At 47.7% G+C, this 22,615-nt stretch overlaps 2 protein-coding genes across 4 annotated transcripts; one reads left to right on the plus strand and one right to left on the minus strand.

Moving 5' to 3' along the window:
* Positions 1-3,700: 3,700 nt before the first annotated feature.
* Positions 3,701-13,763, plus strand: tbx21 (T-box transcription factor 21). Its single transcript, XM_086138054.1, has 6 exons — positions 3,701-4,369; positions 9,871-10,025; positions 10,113-10,234; positions 10,612-10,770; positions 10,850-10,911; positions 11,689-13,763. The coding sequence occupies exons 1-6, from the start codon at positions 3,846-3,848 to the stop codon at positions 12,452-12,454; spliced, it is 1,788 nt and encodes a 595-aa protein (XP_085994180.1). The 5' UTR covers positions 3,701-3,845; the 3' UTR covers positions 12,455-13,763.
* Positions 11,224-22,115, minus strand: osbpl7 (oxysterol binding protein-like 7). 3 transcript variants are annotated; one of them, XM_086138050.1, is made up of 21 exons: positions 21,909-22,113; positions 19,538-19,712; positions 19,333-19,476; positions 19,176-19,229; positions 18,574-18,687; positions 18,215-18,476; positions 17,929-18,047; positions 17,743-17,832; positions 17,528-17,551; positions 17,181-17,334; positions 16,776-17,030; positions 16,536-16,682; positions 16,300-16,436; positions 16,075-16,212; positions 15,763-15,826; positions 15,605-15,683; positions 15,377-15,521; positions 15,160-15,310; positions 14,947-15,073; positions 14,386-14,508; positions 11,224-14,104 (listed from the first exon to the last, which is right to left on the minus strand). In XM_086138050.1, exons 2-21 carry the CDS (start codon positions 19,667-19,669, stop codon positions 13,996-13,998), a joined length of 2,568 nt encoding a protein of 855 aa, XP_085994176.1. In that variant the 5' UTR covers positions 19,670-19,712; positions 21,909-22,113; the 3' UTR covers positions 11,224-13,995. The 3 variants fall into 3 exon arrangements, with proteins under 3 accessions (XP_085994176.1, XP_085994178.1, XP_085994177.1); XM_086138052.1 differs by lacking the exon at positions 17,528-17,551; XM_086138051.1 differs by lacking the exon at positions 17,528-17,551 and having other exon boundaries at positions 13,631-14,104; positions 14,261-14,508; positions 21,909-22,115.
* Positions 22,116-22,615: the final 500 nt, after the last annotated feature.

The following is a 22,615-nucleotide window of genomic DNA, read 5'->3' on the forward strand; positions in this document are numbered from 1 at the left end:
GCCCGGACGACGTGCCACTGAAACGGGAGAGCCGCCATCTCCGCTTCCTCCGCCAAGCTCAGCGGTTACTCCGCTCCGACATTCCCACATTCCGTCGCATCGTTTGCGGAACTGGCTATCGGGGTGAACGTTCAGAATAGAACGGGGACGTCGTTACAGTTACTAGAAAATGACCAAGTAACGCGCATGTGTGAAATAGGGAATCGGGGACTGACCGAGGGAAATTGTCAAATCACCTGAACCCCCCCCCCCCCCCCCCCCCCACTCTTTTGCTTGGGAACGGATTAGAAATGTTTTGGATTTCTGGCGAGGAAAGCCAAGTTGTTGAAAGGCCTTCAGTCGGTCCCTGGTATCAGGGAGAACGAGGCCACCGACAGAGCTAACAAGCGTCGGTGGGCAGCAGCCACTCTGCGACTCTCAACAAGAGCCGGCCGGCGCGAAGACGGCGTGAAAGCCAACATCTTTTTTTTTTTTTTTTTTTGGGACGAAGAAACGGGCAGAGGGAAAGCTGTCGAGCAAATGAGGCAGCGACCGACTTGTCACTTTGGCCGGCGTCCGTCGGCGTGATCCGCGTTGACTGAAGCCCTGCGTTTGTCAGGCGAGGTGTCTGCAGTCAAAGTGCCACAGCCCTCCGTGTTGACACTCATTAGTGAGGGGCTCTGAGGCTCATGCGCGGGGGGCCAGAGGGCAGCGAGCAGGGCAGGAGGCCACATTTGCGCTAAAAATAATTCATTCCTCCCGATTGATTCAGATCGCAGTCGACTGATAGCTGCGTGAATCAGAAGGCTGCTGACCGGCGAGACCTCAGGTTGGCAACTTGTTGGCAACCCAAATGGCGCTTGCAGCGACTGGCCCGCCTAAACGCATTTGGACCAGCACCCACGTGCGGACACCGCCTGCTTAACGATCATTAGAACCGAACCGGCATCCGCCCACACACAGTCCCAGAACATCACCATGTTAAGTGTGTGTGTGTGTGTGTGCTGAGGTCACCGGTGACATGTGCGCGGCTGTCGGTCAATCAATCATTCGATGCAAGCGTCATTACAGTGATTAGAACATCCCGGCCCGCAGCTTTGAACTGGTCTGGATTATTCAATTAATTTGTGATTTTTCTGCTCTGGGACAAGTTAAACTGCACAAACCTTCACTCGGGACACTCAAGTGATTCAAGTCAATTAGGTATCAATGAGGGGGATGTCCATCGTAGCATTTTGGCAGGTGGATAAGAGGTGAGCTTTCAGGTTGTTTGGCGATGGATCAGAGACGGGCCAAACTACATGGAGAGAAAAGGCCCGACCACCATAATGTGTCATCACTCAACTGTGCTCTTCAACCCTCCTGTTGTTGTCTGTCCAAGTCCAGAACATCCGGAGGAAGAAAAACAAATATACTGCAGCTATGATGACACTTGTGTTGGTTCATCATGATTGCGGCCTTTTTTGCTCACGCAAACCTTTCCTAAATCAGGGCCTAGAGAAATAAGAAAGCTGGCTGTTATAGCCTTCCGGAAGTCAATTCTCTGGACAGGTGATTTATTTGGTCACACTCCAAAACCAACAAGGCTGGAGAAAAGCCGACACTCGTTGATGAATCAAAAGATTTTTCCTCCTAACGGTCAAAATGTGAAGCTCTGGGGTTGCCTCTTTTCTTCAGGACCTGGACGACAATGAAAGTCTCAATTGCCGATGGACGCTAATAAAATGTCAGCCACTGTTAACATGCTAACTATTTAATGACATGTGTAGCATGCCTTAAATAACTTTCAATTCAAAAAAGGTGATTTGCGTAAAGACATGTTGAAACGTAAACTAAGCCCTTATGGTCCATTTCCCTTCTTTTTTTCCAAAGGACACTTAACGCATTCCAGTTGCGGCGGTTTATAAATGTGAGCTGAAGGCGAGGTCCACAGTGACCCACTGTATGTAGCATGCGGCATTGATTAGCAGCTAATAATAGCCGCTTGTTGGTTGCTGAGGACTACACGACATTTACACTTGACCAAGACACACTCGCGCACAAACGCACTGACTGTGAACTCTGCTAAGTGTTCCATTTTTTTTCCTCTTCGTTTGCGAACATATCTGCTATGTCGTTACACCTTCTCCTCCTCCTCCCTCGCTTTTCACAGCCTCCCCAAGCCCTCTTCACACCCGACCTGCAGATCGCTACGAACATATGCCGCGTTAATGATGAACCCGTGCCAGGCCGCCACTGCGACAGGCATTCCGGATCCTTCTAACGAGGGACATTTACACGGCTGCTGATGAGGAGGAGGCGGAGGAGGAGGAGGAGGCACCTCCTCGCTCGCGCGACACCTGCTCACACACCGATGGACTTTTGAGGAGGCCCAAACACCAGAAGGGTGATGATATTGCACGCTCTCCCTACATCAGGATTTCCCAACACAACCTTTATTTGTGACGTGAAACAGCAATCTGCTCCTTCAAAAAAAAATAACTTAGTTACATTACTGATTAGATAACTGCATTGGATTACAAATTACTTGATGAATTACGTTAAGCGGACACGTCGTCAGACAACTTAAAGTTGGACAGAGTAAGATATGGACATAAATCTTAGCACTCGCTAAACTAACAAAGCGGAGCATGCTAACTTAGCATGTAACAGACGGAGGGCTCTCCATGAACTTTCTGCACCTGTCGCGCTGTTGCGCCCATTATTTTTTTCTTTGGTGAACCAGTAGGTTAATTCAGTGCACCCAACATCGGTTTTATCGGTTCATCTATTTATTTCTTTTTTTGCTGCCTGTCTTTTCAGGCAAACGTTAACTTGTAAATGATTGACTACAAATTTTCAACTATTACGATCCAAGTGCCAGTCCGTGCGATTGGTTGCCGAATTGATCGATGGGAGTGTTACACGACGAATAATTTGTCATCAGTGGCGCGCTGAGCACTCCGAGTGGTCTTCCAGTGAAACCGACGCCGGACAGAGTGACTTTGATTTACGGACTTTATGTCAGGAGTGGTGTGCCCACCCACATAGGCACCATGTCAAGACGTGGATATTGATGGCAGGGAGGGCGGAGCTGAATTAGAGCATTTGCAAGAGCGCCTTGAAGCGGTCGGGAAATGTGGAAGGACGTGGTTCTGAAGTGAAATCTCTTTTGATGTGGACATTTTACGCTTTGATGGCGATGTCAAAGTGCGTTTGTCATGAATTATCGTTTTTGAGGTTGGATTAGTTTGAATCAGGCCAATAATCTAAACAACTCGAATGACACTGACTGGTCAACAGCAAAATTGAATCAGGGATGGCTTTCTGTGGCCCCTGAAGGTATCTTTCAGAAATGTCTTTACTTTTTAAATTTGGCCTTTATTATTATGATTATTATATATATTACTGTATATTGACCAATTTTTTTTTCGACCAGTGTACTTTGCAAAACAAAGGGGGGGGGGGGGGGTTAAATAGGTGTTAAATTGATCTCATTGTGTCTTGAATGAACGAAATATTTCCTGAAGTCGCGGTTTGAATATTCAAACGGGAAGCATCTCTTCATTCGGTCGAGGAAGCGCCGGAGTTTGGCGAATGCGCGCAACACACTCGAGCTCTCAGCATCACCACAAGTGACGACCCGGCGTGACGCGCGCGCACGTGCAGCGCGCGGGTGGACACGTCTCGGCAATAAGGGCGCGCGCACTCAACGTACACATCACACACTTGAGTTTGCACGAGAGAGTGCAGCTTGCAGTCGGTCGGTCGGTCGGCGGCGAAGTCAGTGCGCGCGAGTCCCGCGTCGGGCGTCGGGCAAAAGGAGCCCCTGCAGCGGGAGCGTTCGGATGCCGACGCGAGCCTTATGACTTTAGCGCGGGCTGCAAATGGGCGGCACGGGTGGCAACCTCTACCTCGGCATGTTGAGCGGCGCCACCGAGGCGCACAGCCTGGCCAAGAGCCCCGAGGTGAACGGACACCCGCACCGCGGCGGGGGCAAGGACCCGGCCGAGCTCAAGACGGCCATCCAGGACGCGCGCTTCTACTACCCGGACACCCTCGCGGGCGGCCAGGACGCCCTGGCGCTGCAGTACCACCCGGAGCAGGCGCTCGGCGGCTTCGGCCCCGCGCAGCCGGTGCGCTTTTACGCGCAGACGCTCGGCGGGTGCGCCTACGCGGGCGCCGGTTCGGAGTCGCCGCACAGGGGCGCCGCCCGGCTGGGCTACGGGGACGGGTTCCCGTCGTCGCCGGACAGCTTCGGAGCGGCGGCGGTGGGCTACCAGCGGGCCGCCCTGTACCCGCTGCCCGGCTTGCAGCTGTGCGGCAAGACGCAGGCGCTGCTCAACAATTATCCGCTGTGGGCCAAGTTCCACAAGTTCCACACCGAGATGATCATCACCAAGCACGGCAGGTGAGCGGGCCATCGAGTTCCACGCCACGATCGAAACACGCCTGATCAGTCAGCAAACTTTGTTGATTTCATCACGTGCATCCTTCATCCGAAGCGCTCGCCCTGTGGACTTTGTGCAAACTCAACGCTAATTACAATCTAATGAGTTTGAGACATTAGCTTCCATTCGGGATAATCTTCAGCATAGTCACTGTTGGAAAAGACAAATTATTATCATGATGAATATTGAGGCCCGCGTGTGTTTGGCAAATATTTGATCTTCCTGATCATATTCCCAAATGCGAAAGAGACGACATCAAGTTGCTCCCGCGTTAAAAAAGGTCAGGACTATCATTATGAGAAACATTTCAAGCCAGCACTTTTTATTTTTTATTTGTTCCAAAAAAATTATTATTCTTATTCTTATTATTATATATTCTTCTTATTATTCTTCTCATACAGTGTAATGTTGTCGTTGAGGTGCACATTCTTGCATTTGACAGAAATATTTATGATATTAAGATGCTCCGGTGTTTTAATGACAACTGTGAAAGTGAACATTTAAAGTACCGTAGACATTTTTTAATTTTCCAACACTTTTACATTGTTAAAATACACTCGCCAACATTATCCAATTCAAAAATTTTCATGTTCAAATAGAGTTGATGATTGAAATGCTAATGACACTAAAATAATACTACGGGCGCGCCTGTTTGGGAGAAGCTTCCAGTTCAACATTCGCCACAGAAATAGTTGATATTCCTCGTCATAAAGGTGACTAAAAGTTGTTGTGTCAGTGTTTAAAATTATATAATGATGATGATGATGATGAAAATATTCCGACACTTGTTATGCATATCAGAAATATTTCATGGTCATATTGTGCGTTCGAAAATATCAACGTTCACTTGACGTCCCATTTCAAGATCATAATTGTGTACAGTTGTGTCCAATTGATCATTCAATTTTAATAATAGAGATTTTTTTTTCTTTCCAAAATGTTTTTGAGGGTGCATGCAACATTTCAGTTCACGGGGGAGATTTGACTTGTTCAACAACACTTTCAGTCTGAATGTTCACAAGGCAAGGCCCTGCTTTTATGGAGTTGGTCATATTTTCAAAGGCTCTTATTTAATAGCAACTCAAAAAAATGCCCCATATGATGACAAATTAAATATGATGACGTAGAAAAAAAAAGAAACCGCAAACCTCAAAATGTCTCAAGCGTGCAGTAGAAAAATGTTCTCAGCAAAAAATCTAACAATGGAAAAATATGACAAAATAATTCTGAGACACCTGCGAGACTTTGAAGAAACAAAAAGTGACTTTTTTGGGGCTGGGGGATTTTCCTTTTTTTGCTTTTCTTTTCCTTTGACTTACTTGAATCATATGAGAGGATGGCAGCTACGGATTCAGACGTGGAGGGAAGAGTTGAACAAAGCTCCAGAGACGGTGAAAGTTCACAGCCCTTCACAAGGTGAAGTACCTTTGAAGCTGCTTTGAGGCTTTGCAGCTCCTCGGCAACTGCACAGACATTTTTAAGGAGTCAAAAAATGAGAAAAAAAAATCATTTGGGAGTCCACCACGAGCCGTCCCAACATGCAAAAGGACCACAATGTTCTTGGCTGACACTGACATCACATTTTCAAGGAAGGACTTCAAACTCCTTTTTTTTTCCCAGCACCATTAAGTATGAAAATTAAAAAAAAAAAAAACAATGCTAATATGTCTTCACTTTTTGAACGATGAATCAACTTGAAATCGCAATTTAGTAGAATGAAATTTTGAAAATGGCAAAGGCTGCAATTTGGTAAAAAAAATAAAACAATCTATTGTTTTGTTTCAAATAAAAACATGGGATGCGTACCTTAAATAAACCACAATTTTATTATTTTTTTAATAGTTCATCGGCAGCCCTATTTTTAACATTTTACTGACATCGGGTAAAATTTTCATATCTCCAAAACCATCAATTTTCAGGAAACCAAAAGGAGAAGAGACATTTTACTTATTTTTTTAATGTAATTATTTTTTTCGAAGAACACGGTGACACCGAATTTGAAATTTTAGGGGCCCAACACGAGTCGAAAATTTAGGGGCACAGCCTCTAAGTCAACTTGCCAAGTCAATATTCACTCGGCTCAGTTTCACTATCTATCACTGATCAATGGGCTGACTTGTGGAGCAAAGGTTTGTCAGCAACTAAAAAAAAAAAACATTCAAAATTTGTCAATTCAACATCAACAACAAAAATCTGCAAATTTACTGGACATACAGATGAGAGGAGAGGAACATTTTATTTGCACTGTCTGACATTTCAGGAGCAAAATGTCTGTCGGCCATGTATACAATTCCCACCAAATCTAGTCATGACATTTTTGGGGCCACTGACAACAAGAGTGGTCTAACTTCATTTGAGCCATTTTTCAGGTTTTATGGCTCCAATAAAATCTTTGTGATTTATATGGCAGGCCGGCAAAAATAATGTCTTGATGTGTTGAACCTTTATCAAAACGAAACAATCCAAAAGCAAATAAATATACTTGCATCAAAACGGAGACCAAGATGGACCAAAAGTGGTGCGGACGCGAGGTCAACAAAACTGCCGGAATGGAGCGTGAGGGTGGTGGTATGCATGGTGAGCAGAGAGCAGAGATGCGGTCAAGGCTGGCTAACTGTTGAACTGAAAAACGAGGTCTTTTCATTATTTTCTGGTGAGGTGACTATGCATTGAACTCTTTTTTTTTTTTTTCTCTCTGACATATCATCTCCCTTTGGGGAAACCACGATTACGATGTGGCCCGTGATGAAAATACTGATCCCCTCGAGAGAAAAGTTGAAGATAAAACTCTGAAATATGAAGCAAAAAAAAAAAAAAAAAAACAACATTTTTTTGAAGGTGTCTTCCCACAGGAGTTTCACATTCAAAGTGGGGAAACTCGAGTGGGCGCCTTTTCTATTTCAAGTCCTCATTGATGATAATCAACATGTCAGTCATCATGAAAATATTTAATTTGAATATTAGGAAGTCTTCATCTTCCCCCCCCCCAAAAAAAAAAAGCAGAAGTGTGACTTCCTGTTCACACTTAGTCTTCGCAGAAACGGCGAGCGCGCAAACAGGCGAGCGAGCGAGCAGGCGAGCGCCTCGTCGGACAGCAAAACAAATGCTTTCTCAAGTCAGCAAGTCTCACACTCGCCCATATTGACCCCTCCCCTAAGCCTTGCTCCAATTTTAAGTTATTTTGTATTATTTTCATAAGATGGGGCCCACATGGAACACACAAATGGTACAGAAAGGACACTGATATAGAAATAATGTATTTAAATGCACCCTAGGCACGTTTTTATAACATTTGAAACATCTATTTTCTTAGGGGTCTTTATCCTTTTAAAATAATCCAAACACAATTAAATTTAAAATTTTTCTCAAACCAACAGTTATCATCTCAGAATATAAATCAATATACAAATTGGAAAATGAAACAACAGCTGTCGCTTTCTGTAGGAGGCAGGATTACGGAGGGTTTAACATCAAATAAACGATTGCAAAAAATGAGCCTGATGTTGAAAATAGGCCTAATTTCTGTTTTCACGCTTTACTGAAATTTACACAGTGTAAAAAAGTGTGCAATCTAGTGGCCGACAGTGGAATTACATTAAAAACAAAGTTGTGTGTGTGTGGGGGGGGGGGGGGCGACTCCCTGGACCCAAAAGCTTTGCGAACCCCGGAACTATAAATAGCGTTCCGTGTTGGCGAGTGGCAGCAGCTGCAGACTGGCACGTCGCGGTCACAGGCGATCAGGCCAACGTACGCGGTGACAAGAAGCCGACCTGAGCTCCTGTCCACACACATCAGCGGGTGCGCCGGTCCGGAAGATTCCCCCCCCCCCCCTACCCTCGCCCGCCGTCCACTTCCCCTCCCATCCATTCCGCCCTCTGCCGTACCAGCCGGATTGTTCCTAAACGTCAGCGGCGTAGTTCCGCCGTATTTCCCCGGAGCGATTCATCGCACTTCGGAAGACTGGCGAGCGTCCGTGGTGACGGACGAACCGTCGTTTGGCGTAAGCGTCAAGCGTCAGTTCGGCGGAAGATTCCCAGATTTGATTCGCGGAGCTTCCAAGATGCTCCAGTCAGGATCGCAGTTACATTTGTGACCCGGAATAGCAAAGTGAGTCAATGATATCGAAATACCCGATTTTAATCCCACCGATAGGCATGCTCTGATAGCATCTACGCCACAAAAATCATGCCCAAAGAGATTTAACATGAACCCACAGTAGTTTATTTTATTTTATGTCGGCATAAAAAGCAGGATTTGAGAGGACCGAAACGAAGCTGAACTTGAAATACAGGTCCGTCCTCTTTTCACCCTTCTTTCAAATTGACTGTCAAACGCAGTGGCCGGTGCCATTCAGTCGTGGGCAGGGAAATCGCAGCCAATCTAAACTAAAATTCAACGAGTTGCAGTCTCGAAACCTGGTCTGCTGGACAAGCATTGCCGGATTGAAACAAAGTGTCTAGCCTAGCATCATCTAATCTGACTGATGAACAGCACAGTGCCAACTCCAGTGAAATTGGTTATTTTGCCACAACGGAACGCGAGAACAACAGGACTCGAAAATGGCCGCCCCCCCAGGTGCCCGGGCAACCGGCGACAAACGCTTTCCTGCCTTTACACAGCTCACTTGTTTTGACGCCGCCAAAGCGCCCGAAGGAACAATTACATTCATTTGCATAAGCACGTTTCACATTGAGCTAAGCAGCGCTGTCAACATGCAGGAGAGTCACACGAATGCAATTAGCGTCACTCGTGGCGAACAAGTGTGTTGAAAACAATGAGAGTTTTTCCTTTTACTGTATTTAAGTAATACAAGCTTGCCAGCTGTTTGTTTTAAAAATGGAATTTGCCTGCACCTGGCATTAAATAAAGCAAAGCTAAGCATGAACAGTACCAAACACACCATCTCTTCTAACAATCTACCACCTGTTGGTTTTACTTGGATGGGAAACTTTTTTTTTGCGTGTGCAGGCCAGATGTATTTTCCTCTTTCGCCTTTCTAATCAGCTAAGTTGGCCTGTAGCTTTGATAGAACTATCTTCTGTGGTCTGATTGGTGTCTGTGTTCATTGAACCAAAAAAAGTCAAAGGAGAAGCGTTTTGTTGGACTTACTCGGTTGGAGCTGCAGCGGGACCACAAAAGACCTTCCATTCCAATCTAAGCAAAGCTTAAAAAAAAAAAACCAACAACAACAAAAAAAAAAACATCCAGATAGTCCAAAGGCATGGTAGATGGCTTTGATGAGGACGAAACCAGACTTGGCACCAAGTTTGAGGTCGTCAACGAGGAACAGACCGTAAGACGCAGGTGGGCTGAGAATGAGTCTGATTGGCTGTCATCGGGGAGAAGGGAGGGGATAAAGGCAGCAGGTGAACCTGCAAGCAGAGCAAAAAAAAACAAAAAAACAACAACAACCAAAAGACCTTGTCACCAAGTGTCGCGTGTGTATTTTGTTTTTTGCCAGGAGGATGTTCCCGTTTCTGAGCTTCAACATCAGCTCGCTGGACCCGTCGGCCCACTACAACGTGTACGTGGACGTGGTTCTGGCCGACCAGCACCACTGGCGCTACCAGGGTGGCAAGTGGGTGCAGTGTGGCAAAGCGGAGGGCAACATGCCAGGTACGATGGCAAGATCACATACGGGCCTGAAAGGCGTCTTTTTTTTTTTTTTTTTCCGACGACTGAGTCATGTGGTGATTGGCGCAGGAAACAGGATGTACGTGCACCCCGACTCTCCCAACACGGGCGCCCACTGGATGAGGCAGGAAGTGTCCTTCAGTAAGCTCAAGCTCACCAATAACAAGGGCGGAAGTAACAACGTGGCACAGGTACAAACCCTGACTTGTCCTTATCATTTGGATTTTATTCGAGAGGTTCGATACCATTTTTTTCCCGGACCGATACCAGGACGAGTATTCACTCTTTGACTCCTCAATGGTATCAGTCGCAGCCCGTCATTTTTTGGTGATGTAAATATATTCAAGTGGTATCAAAAATGAATTCATTTAAATTTTATTAGCAGTAGAGATGATTTATTTTTTACGTCGTTTTAATTCAATAGTCTTAGCGCAACGTCAAATGGACAAATGCATGGACTCAGATTTTAATTGATTGATTTCAAAAGTGAGGCGATGGATCGGAATTTTTGTCTTTGTTTTCCGTCCGAGACTTGCTGAGTAATTTGAAACGTGCTCCCCCCACTCAGATGATCGTGCTGCAGTCCCTGCACAAGTATCAGCCGCGTCTGCACGTGGTGGAGGTGAAGGAGGACGGCAGCGAGGACGCCTTCCACGTGTCCAAAGCGCAAACCTTCGTCTTTCCCGAGACGCAGTTCATCGCCGTCACCGCCTACCAGAACGCCGACGTGGGTCCAAAGTTTTCGATGAAGCGGCACGATGTTCACCTGACGATTCTTTTTCTCTCGTTGTCCCCTCGCCTTACAGATCACGCAGTTAAAGATCGACCACAACCCCTTCGCCAAAGGCTTCCGCGACAGCTACGACAAGTCAGTGCAGTAACATTTGCTTCCGGTGGATATTAAAAGTTCACACACACCCCTGTTCAAATGACAGCTTTTGAGATCAAGAGCATTTCAAAACTTTCCAAATGAGTCGGGTGACATCTGCCAACATTTCAAGTGCCTCTGATGAACCCCAAATCATGTTCAGATGTTCTGGTAGGCTCTCCTGACATTTTTCGGGGGTGTGTAGACTTTTCTATGGATAATTGTCCTGTTTTTTTTTTTAACTCTGTGCTACGAAGCGAGCAATTGGTGCTTAGAGAAGATAAGCAGAGATGAAAAAAAAAAAGGACAAGATGAAGTCTGAGATAAGATTCTTGTTTTCATTGTGGTCAAACAGACAACACGTGAGAGAAACACGATAACACAACAAAGAATTGATGGTGCCCAGTCATGTTCCAATTCTTTTTTTTTTGGGGGGGGTTTTAAAAAACCAAACAAACTGCAAATTTAACAAATGATCTAACAGGGTTGTTGTTGTTTTTTTTATAGTAATTTTAGTAACAGAGTACATAAATTGGAAATGAGTGCAAAGACTGATAAACATAAGACAACAGATCCCAATTTAAATTCAGGCAAACAAAGCACATTTGTGTAAATTTGTGCACTCTTGTCGATAGCTATTTACATCGCTCAAGACAGAGTGCACTGAAGTGTACTTTGTGGAGATACTAGATAGATGTTTGAGGTTTTGGGGCAGGATGGAACAAGTTTTCTAACCTCTCCGCTTCCGCTTCCTCCTCCCCACCGTCGCCCACCAAGCTTGTACGCAGCGCCCGACCCCGAGCGCCTCACCCCCTCCCCGACGGAGAGCCAGCCGCTCCTGGCCGGGGGCTGCTACCCGGCGAGCTACCTGTCGGAGCCGTACGTCAACCCCCTGCCCCAGGGCCGCTTCTACGGCCGGGAAGCGGCGGCAGCCGGCCAGCAGCACAAGGACGGCCCCTCTGGCCCGGGGCCCCACTGGTACGTGCCGTCCCAGCAGGCCGCCGCCCCCAACCGCCTGGACTTGGCGTCATCCTTCGAGGGCGACTTCTCCGGGAACGCCCTCTACAAGCCCTTCCCCTTACAGAACCCCCCGCACCCGGCCCTCACCTACTACCCCGAGCGCCCGTTCGCCTCCGGCAGCGTGTCCGCCACGGCGGCGTGGACCGGCACCCGGGCCCCGCCTCAGTACCTGGCCAGTAAGCCGGCCCCCAGCCTGGCCTGGTTCCGCCCGTTGTCTTCCTCGCCCGCATTGCCCGGTAACGCCCGGCTGCACGCCGGCCCCCTGCACCCCGCCCCGCTGGAGCCCCTCCCGCTGGCCGACAAGGGCAAAGACGCGGCGGAGGGCGAGCAGCACTGGCTGGAGCCGCCCTCGTTGAAATCGCCCGACTCGGTGGACTCGGCCCCATTTGAGGGCGCCGCGGGCGACGCCAAGAAGAGGAGGGTGTCGCCCTACACGTCCAGTACTGAGAACTCGCCGCCGCCCAATCACGGGGCACAGCTGTGTGACAAAGAGGCCAATTACTTTGGCTATTATGCCCACTGAGCCACAGCACTTGGGACGCCCACCCCACTGGCGTGATATCCAGCTTCAGCGCCACGTACGACTACACTCTTTGCCCTCACTCATTAGACAAGTCGCAAGAGCTCTGGTAGAACGACTTTGGTACTTTTTGGGAGCAAAGTCATTTTGGGATTTTTGAATTTGGCTGTTTATAGTACAAAACAAAAAACTGATGATTTCACCGTGGTCTTTTCATTTTTTTCCTCCCTACATTTCTACAGGTAGCAGGCCCAAGCTAGTACAAATCTGACTAAGATATCTCGCCCGTTTTTTAAATTGGCACGAGACGGTGGACACCCTGTACATTCAAAATGTGACAAAATGGTCGCGCCCGCGCAAAATTGTCTCCCCACCCCGAAGGGGGAAAAAACCCCAAATCTGAACATTCGTCGGAGGTGACAGAACATAGAGGTGAATCGATGGTTGGCGACAGTTACCGTAGTAACAGGAGGGGCAGAGAGGATGGGCCGGGGGAGGGGAGGGGGGTTATCGCCATCGCTCCCGGTGCGTTTGAAGCAGTGGGAAAGCCAGTGGCTGCGGTCCCTTCTTCTTCTTCTGTGGTCCAAAAAAAGTGGGTCGCTCACACACCAGAAGCCAAACAGACACTTGTCACCGCTGCAAACAGGAAGTGGGAAGTGACCACAGAGACACCATGACGCCCCCCCCCCCCCCTTCACCTCCAGGGTGGCGTGGGTTTTTGGGGGGCCCTGTCTGTCTGTGAAAAAGCGTTAGAAACTGCAGATGGCAGCGGCAGTTGCTTACGGCACCTATTTGACTGAGTCGGAGTCAAAACCGAGCATCTTCAACATCATGTTACTATTTCATCATGTTTGGGTTTTGTTTGTTTTTTTTTTTAATCTGCTCAAGTGGGTAAGAGGGATGGACCCTCAGCATTTCTAAAATCTTAGTTCTGGCCCGCCTTGCCATACACCAGGGGTTCCCAAAACTTTTGCCATCTATCTCTCTTTTGTTCGCTTCGGTGGGGACTCGAAATTAACATGAGAGCACGTTAATCCACATTTCACGTTAGCGCGATTGCAATCACATTCTGAGGTCACAGCAGCATCACGCATATTAAAAATAAAAAAAATCTACAATAATATCATTTTTAAAAAAAGAGCTGCTTCGCATATTTGAAAGATGAAATGAGCAATAATCTTCCCGTCAATCGCAATTTATGTGGGGAGTTTTCTAAAAGGGACAAGTGTTACTTATTCAAGGTGGCACAATTGAGTATCCGTGTACAGTACTGTTGGGTTTTTTTTCGAATCAAATAAAGTTTTAAAGGAGACATAGTCTGCACTTTTTCACCACACACAGTTTGCATGGGTCTGAACAAGAAAAGTCTGTCGCATACTTTCATTTGGCTGCAAAGCTTCCAACACGCGCCTGAGAATGTTCGATTTGTTTTGTTTTTTTGTCCAATCATATTTCAACATCTCTGTAACCATGTCAATCTACGATCACATGTGATGATTATTCTTGGTTTTTTTTGTTTGTTTGTTTTTTGCGCGCCGCTAACGTCACCACAGCGTGACACACGGGAGCTTTGCAAAGCCGGGATCCTCTCGGAGTTTCCAGTAAGTCCCGTTTGTCAGCCACACATCGCGCCCGCAACTGTCCTTGGCTTTTCTGAAATGACAACACACACACACACACACACACACACACACACACACACACACACACACACACACGTGTGGATTAAATCAGGGGCGTGAGGGACACATTCATCACATTTAATTAATGAAGAGACTATTTTTGACCAAATCAAACTCCTCAACTCACTTTAACATCGTTGCTTGGCCCCAAAATGCCACAAGAGGGCACCAAAGTAATACTTAATGTTTAGGGTGCGTCTCGGGTTTGGAAAAATGTTTGTTTGATTGTCTATTCGAGGAAGGAGGACTGACTTGAAGAAAGCTGGCACGTGCTCCTCTCCTTTCTTGGCGAGCTCCTTCCTCCTCTCCCTCTGCAGCTCCTCGATCTCGTCTTTCTTTCTGTCCGTCTCTTCCACTCGGCCCTCCTCCAACATCCTGCCCGAGAGACGCCGAGCGGCTCGTCAACAACATTGCCACTTCCTGTTCGTTGGGTTTTCTACTTCCTGTCTCTGTTACTCATGTCCCGTTTGTGCTTTACAACTTCCTGTTTGTGTTTCTAACTTCCTGTTTGTGTCCGTAACGTTCTGTTTGTGCTTCAACCTTTCCGGTTGCGTTTTTAACTTCCTGTTTGTGCTTCTCACTTCCTGCTAGTTCTTCAAACTTCCTGTTTGTGTTTCAAACTTCCTGCTTGTGTTGATGACTTCTTGTTTGCAAAGGTGGATAGTAACGCAGTACATTTACCTACTCAGTACTTGAGTAGTTTTTTTCACTGAATACAAGTAAAACTTGAATGATATTATTGTAAAGTACCGATACTCTGGCAATATTTGGGTTGTCTCCCCGCTGCTGCCTCTTTGAATTTGCTTTTCTGACCTCTGGTCGGGGCGCAGGCGACTGTCAGTAGGGGGCAGCAGAGGTTTGAGGTCGGCCGTGAGCTGATTGATCTCCATGGCGAAGGCGGAGAAGCCGTAGTAGATCAGGTGGTCTTTGGGTGGAGGATCTGCGAGGAGAGACAAGCTTCTCGGGTGAGGAAGTGAAGAAAGGACGCAGTGCTAAAAAGAAGGAGCTCGATATTTTTCAACTCACTTGGCTTCCAGACGCACTTGGGGGTTGGCAGCGTGTCACAGAAGATTCCCTCGTGCCACAGACCTCCAAAGCGGTGGATGACGCTACCGCTTTGGTCCAGTACGGAGCCCTGGACCTCGTTCTTGTTGGCGTCCGAGCCCCAGTAGCGAGACTGTGGTGGGGGGGGAATAAGTGTACGTTTGCGTTCAGAGGGCGACAACTTTTGCCACCTGCTCACCTTGACAAAAGTGATCTTGCAGGTGCACGCGTTGCTCTTCAGGTTGCGGATGGTGACTTCGCCGTAATGTTCGAGGTAGCGCTGCTGACTCAGCACGTTGTGGATGCACGTCACCACTTTGTTCCACTCGTAGTGATCTCCATACCTGAGCACGACGCCAGAAAAATAGCGAGTCCACCTCGCAAGCCTCCGCGGGGCTTTCTGCTGACGCCACGGAGCCTTGCTTACCTGGGAATGGTCACGTTCACCATCCCGGACGGCACGATCTCCAGCGACTTGCCCCAAAACTTGTTCTTCCACCTCTGGTCTGTTTTGAGAGACAATGAGGAGCAAAGTTGAGCGGAGGGCCTCGCACCACCTTGCGCTTCTGCTTCTACGATCGTCACCTTGCCAGAAGGAGAAGGTCTCGGATTCTGCGTGGCAGGCGGAGATGGGAGGATGGTGGCACACCTGATTCAAAACAAAATACATCCCAACGGTAAGATCACCGACTCACGGGTGGTCCGATTCGTAAGGAGAGCAAAATATGGACTGTTGATTAATTAGGCCAGCCAAAAATGATCAGGAGTCCTCCAAAAATTGTTGGACTCATTTCGGTAATTCATTCAATATTTAATTTCAACTCTTTTTTTTACCTACTCTGCTTTATGAATTTATTTTTCATCAACGTTGCTTTTTTTTTTTTTTACGTGATTGACCTGCTCGCCGATGAAGCGAAAACCGCGGTCGTCCCGCACACACTCGTAGGTCTCCCCCAAGACGGGGTTGAAGGGCTTGTAGCGGTTTCGGAAGGTGGCGGTGGAGTAGCCCGAGATGGCGAAGGCGGCGATGTAGACCTGACACAACATAGACAGACGCTCTCGTTATTCTCAACGAGCGCCGTCTCTTGTCTACTACTGGGCTAACAGCGTGTGCTTGCGTACCATCCTCTGGTAAGGGTCTGCGGTGGCACCGGCGGTGTCCAGCAGATGGCTGTACTCCAGCTCCTCGCACAGTCGCTGCAGCAGGTTGACGGGCTCGTTGAGAGCGGCCGGCATGGACACGCGAGCCAAGTCTTTGCCTGCGCCGCCATATCCACGGTCGTGTTGCATACCGGTAACGGCAGTCGTTTGTTTACATTCTCGCGGGCGCTCTCGCTTTGAGTGTGCCCGCCACCTACCGATGTTATTGTAGAGGATGGCCATGAGGCCCACGTGACTGTTGTCCGGACACGGCGCGGGAAGCGACGTTCGCCGGCCGCTGCTCTTGGGAGCGACACTGTGAGGAGTCCTGGAAATGCTGGCGCGGTACTTTCGGGTGGCGGATACTGTCGAGAACAGGAAGTGGAAAGTGACATTCGAGGGATCGCATAGACGGGAGGCCTGCTTGACAGAATCAATGACATTTGCAGCAGACTCACAATGTCCTTCTTCGGGCTCCGAGTTGGACGTGCTTCCGTCGCTCAGTCCCGACTCGTCCGACACGTCGGAGGAGCTCCCGAGGAGGAAGTCATCGCTGGCGTCGAAATACTCGGCCGTGGAGTCGGCCGCCGAGGGAGGCCTGTGGGATGAACGCCTCCCTGCCGCCAGCTCTTCTGTGTGGTTTTCCCAAACTTCTTGCAGTTTCTGCCTCTCTTGGCACAAGGACTGGTGGACCGTTTGGAGCGTAGCCAGGACTGAAGAGAAGAAGAACGCGCACACCTTGATGACTTAACTCTTACGCGAACCCTCTCGAATGCCGCAAGTGAGCCGAGCAGAAACATTTCCTTTGTCATGCGTGAACGTCACAAGATGGCGTACGCGTGTGCAGAGTACGTATGCGCTACCTCGCAGCGACACGGCACAGATGTCCTGCTGGATCTTCTTGCCCTCTGCGGATGAGGCGGTTTCGAGGGGGGGCAGCTGGGAGTAGACGTAGTCCGGGATGGAGGGAACGGAGGCGCCGAAGTGGGAGGAGCTGCTCAGAGGGCCGGAGGACAACTGAACAAAAGAGCGCAGCGCTCAACGCGTGAACTGCACCGCGGTGTCGTACGGCGCCTCAATGCGCTGCCGTTCTCAAAAGAAGCGCTTTTTTTGGCAGCCTTGGGTCGCTAAGAGGGGCGGAGCTAGACAGTGCCCGGGGTTGATTGGCGGACACGGAACACATCTCACGAACTGCCCACTATGCACTCACCGATTTGGTCATCCTGCGAACAGGCTTTTAGGAATGGAAAGATAATAAGACCTTTTTTTGTGTGTGTGTGTGTCTGGTTACATTCTGAGACCACGACAATTTGCACACTCCCTGTCCTATGTATGACACTCCCCCCAAATCATGTATCTACAAAAAAAAAAAAAAAGATTCATGGACCTGCGTCGCAATACTTTTGTCCAAATGTGACTACTCACCATTCCCAGCGCTTCCACTCTGGAAAGGGTGCGAGAGTGACCCCACCCTCTTCCTGGCATTTGCTTCTTTGGCTTCTCCAGGGAAAGATTCTGAATTCAAACATAGCAAAACATAGGATTGCGATTTAAAAAAAAAAAAAAAATCTTTTTGAAGGAAAATATCACGCCAACGCCACACGACGGCACCTGCGTGCTGATGATTCGCTGCAGTTCGCCATTCGCGAACGTCTGACCCGCCTGCAGCAGCTGCAGCCTCTGGATCAGCCGGGTCAGTTCGTGAAGGTCCAAATTGCAACGGTTCAGTTCTGGAAGGAGGAGCTTTGTGAAGCAGCATGTGGCGCGTCCAAGTTATCAACACTTGTGCGTTTGTAAACACGAGGCAGCTCCACGTTTCGTATCGATGTGAGGAATGGGACTCATGAGTGCGTATTAAAAGGGCATTGTCAGAAGGCAAAAGTTCAATTGTGCGGACCTTGAGCACAGGCGTCGGGAGCGGGACTCTGCTGCAGCCACGCCGACACTTTGTTGTTGACGGCGGCCTTGGCCGAGGTCTGCGGGAAACATTTTGGCTGCCCGCCAAGGAAGCCGGCATCGGGCGTGAGCGTGGGCACGTGTCCGTTGTGGACGACGCCGTGCCACGCTGCCGCCGTCGCTGCCGCCGCCTCGCTCTTCCTGTATGAGCGATGTGCCTGCATCTTGGTCACCCAAATGTAGAAGAGCTCGTGGCTCTTTGCCTTCAGTTGCACGGGAAACATTTACTGTCTCTTTCCAACATCAAAGACACATTTCATACATATGTACACATTTAAAGTCTCGAAACGTGTCGTTCACCTTCATGTGATACAGAATGTCGCCTGCGTCCAAGTCAATCCGGTTGGACTTCTTGTTGATGGACATGACAGCGCCGCTGATGTCCAGAGAGCCCTGCACTCTTCCTATCGACACCTGTGAGCATTTGGCGTTAGCATACGATGTCACTTAGGGTGTAGTATTTTGTGTTAAAAAGAAAAAAAACCCCAAATCACTAAAGTGGAATTTTTGCGCACCGAGGCGATGTTTGTTTGACATGTTCGCACTTTGCGTTCAAATGTTTAAACTTACAGATGTTATGGTGTGGAAAATGAGTTACCATGACTCGTTAGCGTTTGAGGTAGTGCTTTGTAGTGTGTTCAAAGTACAAATGTAAGATTCTTACGTATCACTGCATCGTCTTAAAGTAGGTTGTGGTAGTGTGACCGGTTCGCATTTTGCATGAGCATCATGTATGTACAGGTACAGTCTATTAACATGGAACATATGATCATGGAAACTGGATGTTTAGGTAGTACGTGTAAGCAGAAGATGCAGCATTGACATCTGGTTACGTAGCATTCCCGAGATGAGTTAGCATGACGTGCTGAAGGGAAGATGTATTTTTCATGGGATGGACTTACATCTTGTTGATTTTTACAGTATCTCAAGACCCCTCCCTCCAGTACAAAGTATCTCTGTATGGAAAAACAAAACCACATTAATATTATACTGAAGAGAAGAAAAAAGTTTGATGAGCATTTTGAGGAGTGGTCATAAGCAGGATTTTGTTTTGGTCACCTTGTGCCAGCCTTTAAGCGGCCACTTTCTCCTCTTGAGAAGATAACCTTCACAGATGCCCGGAGCGCTCATCTCCTGAGGATGTTCCCCCCCGGCGCTCGCGTCCACTTGAACGTCGTCAAGAACTTCCCAGTCTTTGACGTGCTGAAAGAAAGAAGTTATTCGGACGCCCGCGTTTGACCGATATTTTTCCGAGGCCGCTCACCTGTCGCGAGTGTCGAGACGACAGCGTGCTGCTGCTGCGGGAGTGGGGAGCTTTGGACCACGTGGGCGACGACTTCTCCAGGCCGCTCGCCAGCGACTGGCTGCGATTGAGGGCCGAGCCATAGCAAGTCATTTTGGAGCCGTTACCATCCGATGCCAAGTAACCCGCCAACCGCCTGCAGGGGCCGCGCCCGTTTGACATGAGAAGTGGATCCGGAGAAATAAAGACATGGTACATGATTGAAGAGAAGTGCTGAAAACAACGCAAGACTAAGAGCGGTGGACTACCGGTACTCCTTTGTGGCTGCATAATCTGTACTTGTTAGGTGTGATTTTAAAACATGATCAAGTTGCGTCTTGCTTTGTGTCCCAAGACGACGGGCCACGTGGCGCTATTAGCGGCACCCGGCACGTCGCGGCGTTTCCCGGCGCGGCTGCCAGGAGGATTACTAACTTTGTCCTAATTGGTTTTCCAAGCGGACCTTTTTAGCAACACGACTAACTACATGCTGCAATGCATGCGCTTGGCCGCGCAAATAGAAAAATCTCACGGGAAAAGTAGCCCTACTCATGACGATCTCGTCTCAATTTACTCACAAATATGTGAACGCTTGGCGATTGATCTCTCGTATTATTGGCAACATCTAATTGGACCTTCTGCCATCCATAGATGAACAAAAAATGGCTTAGTTGTTCAGCTGTACACGTATTGGGACGCAGCTCCTCCAATGCGATCAATAAATCAGAGGATGCACTAGTTCGTAGTGAATTGTTTATTTTTGGAGTGCATTTGGGCAAAGTTCCTTTTCCTTTCCGTGACATCTGACAGCCCAAATCAACTCCCTGCAGGTGTCCCAATACTTTTGAATCCTGTGTTACATAAGAGGGATGAGAGGAAGCGACCTCGCAGGAGGAGGAAACGGGATGAGAGGATTTGTTGGCGAGCACGCTTACACACGAATCTCTACAAGACTTTTTTTTTTCCAACTCGGTATGTGGAGTTGGTTGATTTTATGGATTTATTGGAATTTACTTGTTGGAAAGATTATTTTTAATTTCGGAATGTTGTTGGATGTGCATCACCACTGATGTGAGCTGCCAACACTAACAACAGAGAGGAGCTAGTTTACAAAAGCATTGTTGCCATAAACGTCGAGAATTTATTTTTGAAAGTTGTCTGAATTTAAATGACTGCTTGAGCCCCAAGAAGTACTTTATTTATTTATTTATTTTTGCAGCGTTTGTCTGTTGAACTATAAGAGTACTTTGCTGATTATTTTAGTTAATGTGCCAAGTTGGTGTCATTTAAGGAAGTGACCTTTCAGCATGTAGGAACATTTTGACCCGAGGTATGGGCAAAAAAAAAAAAAAAAATTAAATTAATTTAAAATTATTTTAAATAAAATAAAATAAAAACATTTGTTTGGTGTCAGCTGAACAAACCCATTTAATGGCTCAAGGAGACAATCAATTAAAACTGTCAATCGCATTTTTGTAAAAAAGAAGTTGCATTTTAGTCCGCTCCCCTAAAGCCCTCCGAACGAGAAGAAGCTCCTCATCTCAACCAAACACGGAGGTCAGAGCGTTTCCCGTCGCACTGGCAAAACGAACCGCTTGAACGTTTTCGAGGATGTCAGCGCTTTCTTGTCAGCGTGCGGTCGGCGGCGATACGGGGCTATCACAGCACCATCTCGCTTGCGTACACCCCACAAATATTCCGGAGATAACCTCCACTCTGAGCACTCGGGCTGACAGGCAGAGGATTTCATCTCAAGCCTTTCAGGTGACACCCCCTCGGCGCAAACACCCCAGCAACTGACAAAATGATGGATGCTTTTATGGTCCGATCTCGAGGGCGTGACGTCATGTTTTTCATCCCGCGCCGCATCGTTTGCCAACACATTCGATGCACTTTACACGCTTCCGTGAAAATTGGCTCTCCTGTGTTTCCCAACAAAGAAAGAAGAGTTTGCGGAACCTTGTCTTGAAGTCCAACCTCAAGATCAGTGGAACGACTCAACAAATTGATTTGGAAGAAGCGACTTGCTTACTCACATTATCACCGTAAATATCAAGAAATTATATTTTAACCAATTTAAATAACCGTTTTAGGCACCCTCAAAAATATAGTCTTTTAGACAGTGTATTTAATTTTTAAAAATGCACAAATAAATTCAAGAGAAAAAAAATACAGGATGCGACAAATGTTCCAGGACTCTTGATCATGTTAATGCTCGGTGGGCCGGATTAAAAAACGCAGTGGGCTGCGTTGACCTTCTAACCCTTGATTGCCTTTGCTGCAAAATTATTTTTTGGGGAGATTCAGTTCATCGCACAACAATATAAATCTACAAGCAACACATGACTCCTACCTGGATGTCAATTGAGCGGGTCATGGTCTGTCCGTCAGGAGCCTCCACGAGGTCCACTATAGCGGTACCAGAATCTTCAGGTCCGGTACGCTTGTCATCCCTTTCCACACGCACGTCACTCACTTTGCAGGATGCTCGTTCACCAGGATGAGTGCACCAGAACGTCCTGGACGTGATCCGCATTAGTGGGAATTATGGGAGGCAGGCCTTTGGGGAGCACGTGGGGGAGGGGGGGGGGGGTAAAGGGCGGGCACTCTTGTGCACCTCAGATTAACTCGCTCTAATCTGAGGATTAGAGGGCCAGGAGTTGTTGCCACTTGTGCGTTTATTAGACCACGCCACCTACAGGCCACAGGGTGTCATCACAAGTCAATTTTACAGGACACATTTTTGGGGGATCAATGTACGTATTGATTTAATGAGTTGTGATCATATTGAGAGGTTCGCTTTTGTTACGTAAAAGCAGAATTTGTCATACAGTCGCGCCTTGATTTTTCACAATTCTATTTCCAGTCTACCTTTGTACATTTATTTATTTTTGGCTTTGACTTGCAAAATGAAATTGGAGAATATAGCACACACCCTAACATTCACAGGGATATAGTCTTTATCTTCTGTGAAGAATGAATGAACCGTCTCCAAGCACGTAGAATCCATTTTTCTCTATTATACTGCTTCAAGGGACCACTGTATACATAATCTATGTG

Source organism: Hippocampus guttulatus, chromosome 19, assembly GCF_054856545.1.
Source record: "Hippocampus guttulatus isolate MCC_2025c chromosome 19, RoL_Hgut_1.0, whole genome shotgun sequence".
NCBI lineage: Eukaryota > Metazoa > Chordata > Actinopteri > Syngnathiformes > Syngnathidae > Hippocampus > Hippocampus guttulatus.

What these genes read in the sequence shown, in the direction of transcription:
- tbx21 (XM_086138054.1), top strand. Translation starts at nt 3,846, where the DNA reads ATGGGCGGCACGGGTGGCAACCTCTACCTCGGCATGTTGAGCGGCGCC. An exon ending in ATCATCACCAAGCACGGCAG is followed by an intron (nt 4,370 to 9,870) that starts GTGAGCGGGCCA and finishes GTTTTTTGCCAG; the next exon opens with GAGGATGTTCCCGTTTCTGA. An exon ending in AGCGGAGGGCAACATGCCAG is followed by an intron (nt 10,026 to 10,112) that starts GTACGATGGCAA and finishes TGATTGGCGCAG; the next exon opens with GAAACAGGATGTACGTGCAC.
- osbpl7 (XM_086138050.1), bottom strand. Translation starts at nt 19,669, where the DNA reads ATGACTTGCTATGGCTCGGCCCTCAATCGCAGCCAGTCGCTGGCGAGC. An exon ending in TCCCGACGCCTGTGCTCAAG is followed by an intron (nt 18,048 to 18,214) that starts GTCCGCACAATT and finishes TCCTCCTTCCAG; the next exon opens with AACTGAACCGTTGCAATTTG. An exon ending in CTGTGCCGTGTCGCTGCGAG is followed by an intron (nt 17,031 to 17,180) that starts GTAGCGCATACG and finishes TCTTCTCTTCAG; the next exon opens with TCCTGGCTACGCTCCAAACG.